Here is a 9,383-nt window from a genome sequence, read left to right as displayed (position 1 = left end):
AATTGCTGGCTGCAAACAAGGATATCTGAATGATGCCTGTAGCTGCAGGCATCATTCAGATATTCCCACTAAAATTCAAAGACGTCATATGACATTCTTGGGTGGGAAGTGGTTAAGTGGGAAGCTTCATAATATCTCACTGGGCCCCCGGAAAACCTATATCCTCCCTAATTTTAGGTATTGTCAGGATGGATCTACGTAGTCGCGGCATTTTGCCCACCCAGTGATTTCTAACAGCAGCCCTGCATGAGACTGCTAAAGATCACTGCTATAAATACTTTGTGGACCGCCCACCGTACATTTACTGGCAGATCCTAGTATGTGATCTGATACGTCCGGGTCCCACGCGTGTGATCACAGCTGGAGCCCAGCGGCGGGTACCGCGGACTCGATGTCCGCTAGCCCCCCCCCCCCCCCGACGATTACACAGTACAGACAGAGCAACAATCTGCCTATGTAAACAAGGCAGATTGCCGTTCCGTCAGAAAGGAAAGCATTGATCCTGTGTTCCTGCAGAGCCTTGCCTTCCCCCCTAGTCAAAGCACCTCCCCCACAGTGAGTAAGCGCAGGCTAGGCACACAGTTAACCCTTTGATCGCCCCTGAAGATAACCCCTTGCCACCCAGTGTCATTAGAACAGTGACAGTGCATTTTTATTTATTTTTTTAGCACTGATCACTGTATTAGTGTCACTAATTTGTCCACCGCAATATCGCAGTCCCGCTATATTTCGCTGATCGCCGCCATTACTAGTAAAAAAATTTAATAAATAAATAAAAATATCCCATAGTTTGTAGACGCTATAATGTCTGCGCAAACCAATCAATATACGTTTATTTATTTATTTTTCTTACCAAAAATATGTAGCAGAATATATATTGGGCTAAATTGATGAAGAAATATTTTTTTTTTTTACATTTTTTGTTGGATATCTTTTATAGCAAAAAGTAAAAAAAATATATATATATATTTTTTTCAAAATTGTCATTTTTTTTTTTGTTTATAGCTCAAAAAATAAAAACAGCAGAGGTGATCAAATACCAACAAAAGAATATTTTATGAATTTTTTTGAATATTTATGAAGAAAAAGGAGACATTATTTTTTTTTGGGGGTATAATGTTGCATGGCCGCGCAATTGTCATTTGAAGTAACGCAGTGCCGTATCACAAAAAAAAATGACCTGGTCATGAGGGGGGGGGGGGGTAAATCTTCCAGAGGTCAAGTGGATAATAAGGCAATAGGGAAACACAGATTACTGTCTATAGGGGCCCCGAAGGATGCACAGAAAAAAAAAAAAATACCAGAGGGCTGCACAAGGGCCCTTGGCCATGGGCTGGGCACCAGGAGCCTAGGCAAAGTCATTGATTGGATCTCAAGGAAGGCTTTTAATGATAAAATATACTGTTGCTGCCTACTGTTTCATGTCAGGAAGTTATCAATATAGATTTGTGAAGCTCAGATATAATGGATGATGACAGAATTGGATCAGCTGAATGCCAGAGGGCAAGCTTTGGATTAGTACAAGGACAAGCCCAATTAAATGACACTGTGGCACCATGGCGTGCCAACCTACTAATTATAGGTGCCCCGTGTGTCCTCGCTGGCATTTTATATCTGGAACAATGATGACGAAATGATGTTATGTATGTGTTACAACAATGGAAATTCCGAAAGAACGAGATCTGAGAACCAATTACTGTGCCGCACCCATCTACTCTATGGTCACAGCTCCACCCCTCACCCTATATAATCCCGAACCCGGCCATACCTGATACAGGACCCTCCGACTACTACACCACACAGGTCAGTGCCACATCCTGATATTCCAACATTTTTCTAGCTCTTTACCAAAGACTTCACTCATCAACTTATTATTTCCGAGATATATGTATTTAAATGTTACTTTACAACTTTTTTTGTATCATAATATACATTTGTCCAAGCTTTAACATGTTAATGCATGCCTTGCAATGGCAAAAGTTGCTTTCAATAACTTTAAATTTTCAGATTCTAAAATAATCCCGAGTGATCCTGCCATGAAGGTCATTGTTCAGGCATTTCTTGTTATAGGGTGACAATACTTTGTCCCCGGCTCCCAGGTGAGTGCCTGCATTGTCACCTGCAAGGCACACGTGGCGGCACAAACTGCTGTATCTTAAATTGGGTGCTGAAATGACCAACGGCTGGAACCGACTGCAATCATGAGAAGGAAGTGTCACCAGCACGCCAGGTTCTCCAAAATTGGGTCCACACCAGGATCTCCAAAATTGGGTCCACACCAGGTTCTCCAAAATTGGGTCCACACCAGGTTCTCCAAAATTGGGTCCACACCAGGGTCTCCAAAATTGGGTCCACACCAGGTTCTCCAAAATTGGGTCCACACCAGGTTCTCCAAAATTGGGTCCACACCAGGGTCTCCAAAATTGGGTCCACACCAGGGTCTCCAAAATTGGCTCTACACCAGGGTCTCCAAAATTGGGTCCACACCAGGTTCTCCAAAATTGGGTCCACACCAGGTTCTCCAAAATTGGGTCCACACCAGGGTCTCCAAAATTGGGTCCACACCAGGGTCTCCAAAATTGGGTCCACACCAGGTTCTCCAAAATTGGGTCCACACCAGGTTCTCCAAAATTGGGTCCACACCAGGTTCTCCAAAATTGGGTCCACACCAGGTTCTCCAAAATTGGGTCCACACCAGGGTCTCCAAAATTGGGTCCACACCAGGATCTCCAAAATTGAGTCCACACCAGGTTCTCCAAAATTGGGTCCACACCAGCATCTCCAAAATTGGGTCCACACCAGGGTCTCCAAAATTGGGTCCACACCAGGGTCTCCAAAATTGGGTCCACACCAGGATCTCAGAAATTGGGTCCACACCAGGTTCTCCAAAATTGGGTTCACACCAGGGTCTCCAAAACTGGGTCCACACCAGGGTCTCCAAAATTGGGTCCACACCAGGGTCTCCAAAATTGGGTCCACACCAGGATCTCCAAAATTGGGTCCACACCAGGTTCTCCAAAATTGAGTCCACACCAGGTTCTCCAAAATTGGGTCCACACCAGGATCTCCAAAATTGGGTCCACACCAGGTTCTCCAAAATTGGGTCCACACCAGGATCTGGGTCCAAAATTTTAATCACATAGTATAAAAATAAATAGTTGCTTTCAATAACTTTTCAGATTCTAAAATAATCCCGAGTGATCCTGCCATGAAGGTCATTGTTCAGGCATTTCTTGTTATAGGGTGAGAATACTTTGTCCCCGGCTCCCAGGTGAGTGCCTGCATTGTCACCTGCAATGCAATACTCCCAAGGCACACATGCCGGCACAAACTGCTGTATCTTAAATTGGGTGCTGAAATGACCAACGGCTGGAACCAACTGCAATCATGAGAAGGAAGTGTCACCAGCACACCAGGATCTCCAAAATTGGGTCCACACCAGGATCATGCAAAATTGGGTCCACACCAGGTTCTCCAAAATTGGGTCCACACCAGGTTCTCCAAAATTGGGTCCACACCAGGTTCTCCAAAATTGGGTCCACACCAGGATCTCCAAAATTGGGTCCACACCAGGTTCTCCAAAATTGGGTCCACACCAGGTTCTCCAAAATTGGGTCCACACCAGGTTCTCCAAAATTGGGTCCACACCAGGTTCTCCAAAATTGGGTCCACACCAGGTTCTCCAAAATTGGGTCCACATCAGGTTCTCCAAAATTGGGTCCACACCAGGTTCTCCAAAATTGGGTCCACACCAGGTTCTCCAAAATTGGGTCCACACCAGGTTCTCCAAAATTGGGTCCACACCAGGTTCTCCAAAATTGGGTCCACACCAGCATCTCCAAAATTAAGTCCACATCAGGTTCTCCAAAATTGGGTCCACACCAGGTTCTCCAAAATTGGGTCCACACCAGGATCTCCAAAATTCAAAATTGGGTCCACACCAGGTTCACCAGTTACATTAGGTAATTTTTCTTTTTCAGCATTGTCATTGGCATTTCAGCTTCAGCATTGTCCTCATGTCACATGGGCTTCTGATGGAGATTACACTTGTAAGATCATGCTATGCAATTCAAATCTTTGAATGGGGAAAATGCTGCATTATGGCCACTAGAAGGTGCTGGTGTAGTGTCACATTTTGCTGCCTATCACAGGATGCTGCGGAAGTGACGTTGTTGCGTACTGCGCATGCGCGATGCGTTCCAAACACTCGCGCCGTGCGTTCCAACATAGTTTCGGCAATACAGTTCAGCGAAACCATCACATAATGTTACGGAAGTGACGTTACAGACAACACAAACACTGGGCCGTTCGTTACAACACTAATACTTCCCTTGTTACCTAGTAGGTTTTGCATTGCTGGGACTTGTAGTGCCTATCCTGAGCTACATGCTTCAATGTTCAGTGTCCTCATCCCTATCCCCATGCTTCAATGTTCAGTGTCCTCATCCTTATCCCCGAGCTTCAATGTTCAGTGTCCATCCTTATCCCCGTGCTTCAATGTTCAGTGTCCTCATCCCTATCCTCGAGCTTCAATGTTCAGTGTCCTCATCCTTATCCCCCTGCTTCAATGTTCAGTGTCCTCATCCCTATCCCCCTGCTTCAATGTTCAGTGTCCTCATCCTTATCCCCTAGCTTCAATGTTCAGTGTCATCATCCCTATCCCCATGCTTCAATGTTCAGTGTCCTCATCCTTATCCCCGAGCTTCAATGTTCAGTGTCCATCCTTATCCCCGTGCTTCAATGTTCAGTGTCCATCCTTATCCCCGTGCTTCAATGTTCAGTGTCCTCATCCCTATCCGCGAGCTTCAATGTTCAGTGTCCTCATCCTTATCCCTGTGCTTCAATGTTCAGTGTCCTCATCCTTATCCCCATGCTTCGATGTTCAGTGTCCTCATCGAAGCAGGGGGATAAGGATGAGGACACTGAACATTGAAGCAGGGGGATAGGGATGAGGACACTGAACATTGAAGCAGGGGGATAGGGATGAGGACACTGAACATTGAAGCTCGGGGATAGGGATGAGGACACTGAACATTGAAGCAGGGGGATAGGGATGAGGACACTGAACATTGAAGCTCAGGGATAAGGATGAGGACACTGAACATTGAAGCTCGGGGATAAGGATGAGGACACTGAACATTGAAGCTCGGGGATAAGGATGGACACTGAACATTGAAGCTCGGGGATAAGGATGAGGACACTGAACATTGAAGCTCGGGGATAAGCATGAGGACACTGAACATTGAAGCTCGGGGATAAGGATGAGGACACTGAACATTGAAGCTCGGGGATAAGGATGAGGACACTGAACATTGAAGCACAGGGATAAGGATCAGGACACTGAACATTGAAGCTCGGGGATAAGGATGAGGACACTGAACATTGAAGCTCGGGGATAAGGATGGACACTGAACATTGAAGCTCGCGGATAGGGATGAGGACACTGAACATTGAAGCATGGGGATAGGGATGAGGACACTGAACATTGAAGTTCGGGGATAAGGATGAGGACACTGAACATTGAAGCTCGGGGATAGGGATGAGGACACTGAACATTGAAGCAGGGGGATAGGGATGAGGACACTGAACATTGAAGTTCGGGGATAGGGATGAGGACACGGAACATTGAAGCAGGGGGATAGGGATGAGGACACTGAACATTGAAGCTCGGGGATAAGGATGAGGACAATGAACATTGAAGCTCGGGGATAAGGATGAGGACACTGAACATTGAAGCTCGGGGATAAGGATGAGGACACTGAACATTGAAGCTCGGGGATAAGGATGAGGACACTGAACATTGAAGCACGGGGATAAGGATGAGGACACTGAACATTGAAGCTCGGGGATAAGCATGAGGACACTGAACATTGAAGCTCGGGGATAAGGATGAGGACACTGAACATTGAAGCTCGGGGATAAGGATGAGGACACTGAACATTGAAGCAGGGGGATAGGGATGAGGACACTGAACATTGAAGCTCGCGGATAGGGATGAGGACACTGTACATTGAAGCACGGGGATAAGGATGGACACTGAACATTGAAGCTCGGGGATAAGGATGAGGACACTGAACATTGAAGCATGTAGCTCAGGATAGGCACTACAAGTCCCAGCAATGCAAAACCTACTAGGTAACAAGGGAAGTATTAGTGTTGTAATGCACGGCCCAGTGTTTGTGTTGTGTGTAACGTCACTTCTGTAACATTATGTGATGGTTTCGCTGAACTGTATTGCCGAAACTATGTTGGAACGCACGGCGCGAGTGTTTGGAACGCATCGCGCATGCGCAGTACGCAACAACGTCACTTCCGCAGCATCCTGTGATAGGCAGCAAAATGTGACACTACACCGGCTATAGTGAGAAATAAGTATGCCATCTAGTGGCCATAATGATTTTTTTTTCCCCAGACATACATTTCAATCTGAATTTGTTGTAATACAGAGTTCCCCCAAAAATGGAACTTCCGCTTATTCATTGCCCCCCCTCCCTGCCCCTCCGGTGTGTCACATTTGACACCTTTCGGGGGGAGGGGGGAGCAGATACCTGTTTAATACAGATATTTGCTTGCACTTCTGGCTATAGATTGCCACAGAATTTGCGGCGATCTACGATATGTCTGGCCCCTCCTCCACCCCCCCCCCCGTCTTCTGAGAGACACACAGGTTCCAGAAGACAGCAGGGACCAGTCAAGACGCGCAGCGCGACTCACGCATGTGCAGTAGGAAACCAAGCTGTAAAGACAAAAAAAAATAAGCGCCTCTAGGTCAGGATCAGTTATATTTATTAGATACACAAATGTATTTGTCCACTTACATGATGTAGTTAAAACAAATTCAGCACAGAAAATCCTCAGATAGTAGCGTCTGCCCAGCGTGGTCGTCCGGTATTTATGTACTCCTCAGCTCCATCTACTGGCCATAAATGTGTATTTTACTATTTACTACTGCCCATAATAAAAGAACTTTTGGATTTTCAGAAGCAGAGTTCATTATTGACAGTTTGTTTGAAGAGTGTGATCACAAATTGTATCCTGTAATATATTGTAAATACTTATACTGTGCATCTTTCTGTGTCTCATCTGTAGTGTTCGTCTTTTCTCTTTGTTTCAGGAAATTGACAAACGTGGTAATCATGGGGCCATCCTCCGCATTCCTTCTGGCACTAATTGGTGAGGAAAATACATGTATATCTTCTACAATGATTTATAGGGAAGTCGGCTCTGTAATCATCCGTGGATAATCCTGTACCGTGTGTGATCGGGGTTATCTATGATGGTGACGTCATCTCTTCAGATCAGGGGCCCCAAACTCAAACAAAGGGCCACTTCACTGTCTATCACACTATTTGGGGGCCAAACTGTGGTCAGTGGGGGGGGGGGGCTTTAATACCCCAGCATTAGAAGTTAGTAGGAGCAACAAAAATTACCATGTGTCTGTGGTCAGAATGGTGTCGGTTGCTATAAAAAAAGCCCCCCTCAGAATCGGTGTCAGTGGGTGTAATAAAAGACCAACCAGCATTGGTGTTAGTGAGAGTAATAACCCCCCCCAGCATTGGTTGGTGTCAGTGAGAGTAATACCCCAGCATTGGGGTCAATGAGAGTAATACCCTCCCAGGATTGGTTGGTGTCAATGGGAGTAATAATCCCCCCCCCCCCTCCAGGATTGGTGTGAGTGTGAGTAATAAAAGATCGACCAGCATTTGTGTAAGTGAGAGTAATACCCCCAGCATTGGTTGGTGTCAATGAGAGTAATACCCCCCAGCATTGGTTGGTGTCAATGAGAGTAATACCCCTCAGCATTGGTTGCTGTCAGTGAGAGTAATACCCCTCAGCATTGGTTGCTGTCAGTGAGAGTAATACCCCTCAGCATTGGTTGCTGTCAGTGAGAGTAATACCCCTCAGCATTGGTTGCTGTCAGTGAGAGTAATACCCCTCAGCATTGGTTGGTGTCAGTGAGAGTAATACCCCCCAGCATTGGTGTCAGTGAGAGTAATACCCCCCAGCATTGGTTGGTGTCAGTGAGAGTAATACTCCAGCATTGGGGTCAATGAGAGTAATACCCTCCCAGGATTGGTTGGTGTCAATGGGAGTAATAACCCCCCCCCCCCCCCCCCAGGATTGGTGTGAGTGTGAGTAATAAAAGATCGACCAGCATTTGTGTAAGTGAGAGTAATACCCCCCAGCATTGGTTGGTGTCAATGAGAGTAATACCCCCCAGCATTGGTTGGTGTCAATGAGAGTAATACCCCCCAGCATTGGTTGGTGTCAATGAGAGTAATACCCCTCAGCATTGGTTGCTGTCAGTGAGAGTAATACCCCTCAGCATTGGTTGGTGTCAGTGAGAGTAATACCCCTCAGCATTGGTTGGTGTCAGTGAGAGTAATACCCCTCAGCATTGGTTGGTGTCAGTGAGAGTAATACCCCCCAGCATTGGTTGGTGTCAGTGAGAGTAATACCCCCCAGCATTGGTTGCTGGCTGTCAGTGAGAGTAATACCCCTCAGCATTGGTTGGTGTGGTGTCAGTGAGAGTAATAGAAGTACCAAAGCACTAATGTCAGTGAGAGTTTTAAACCTCCCCCCCCCCCCCACCTCAGGATTGGTGTTAGTGGGAGTAATAAAAGAGCCACCAGCATTGATGGCAGTGAGATAAATACCCCCACACCAGCATTGGTTGGTGTCAGTGGGAGTAACCACCCAAGATTGGGGTCAATGAGAGTAATAATTGCCCCCCCACCCCAGGATTGGTGTGAGTGGGAGTAATAAAAGATCAACCAGCATTTGTGTCAGTGAGAGTAATACCCCCCAACATTGGTTGGTGTCAGTGAGAGTAATACCCCCCCCCAGCATTGGTTGGTGTCAGTGAGAGTAATACCCCCCCAGCATTGGTTGGTGTCAGTGAGAGTAATATCCCCCAGCATTGGTTGGTGTCATTGAGAGTAATACCCCCCAGCATTGGTTGGTGTCATTGAGAGTAATACCCCCCAGCACTGGATGGAGTCAGTGAGAGTAATACCCCCCAGCACTGGATGGAGTCAGTGAGAATAATACCCCCCAACATTGGTTGGTGTCAGTGAGAGTAATACACCCCCCCAGCATTGGATGGTGTCAGTGAGAGTAATAGAAGTCCCAAAGCACTGGTGTCAGTGGGAGTAACCCCCCGGGCATTGGGGTCAATGAGAGTAATACCCTCCCAGCATTGGTTGATGTCAGTGGGAGTAATACACCTCCCCCCAAGATTGGTGTGAGTGGGAGTAATAAAAGACCACCCCCAGCATTGATGTAACTGGGAGTAATACAAGTAATAAAGGGTAATAAAGAGTTCCACTGCTGTCTAGGTCCTCATTGTGAAGATCCACCCTCTCTATGATACCTGGTGGTGG

The 9,383-nt window shown here is 46.5% G+C and overlaps 1 protein-coding gene across 1 annotated transcript in view; it reads left to right on the top strand.

Annotated features, from left to right (window-relative positions):
* Positions 1-1,464: 1,464 nt before the first annotated feature.
* LOC143933355 (serine protease inhibitor swm-1-like) overlaps positions 1,465-9,383 on the top strand; it is a 10,097-nt gene continuing 2,178 nt past the window's right edge. Inside the window, 4 exon segments of the mRNA XM_077456221.1 lie at positions 1,465-1,518; positions 1,729-1,803; positions 7,115-7,125; positions 7,127-7,173. Coding sequence (XP_077312347.1) covers positions 1,465-1,518; positions 1,729-1,803; positions 7,115-7,125; positions 7,127-7,173 — 187 coding nt within the window.

This window comes from Lithobates pipiens, unplaced genomic scaffold (genome assembly GCF_037356315.1).
Source record: "Lithobates pipiens isolate NorthernLeopardFrog02 unplaced genomic scaffold, aLitPip1_a1.2 Scaffold_27, whole genome shotgun sequence".
In the NCBI taxonomy this organism is placed as follows: Eukaryota; Metazoa; Chordata; class Amphibia; order Anura; family Ranidae; genus Lithobates; species Lithobates pipiens.
The sequence above is the reverse complement of the archived record's forward strand: the minus strand, read 5'-3'. Positions and strand labels throughout refer to the sequence as shown.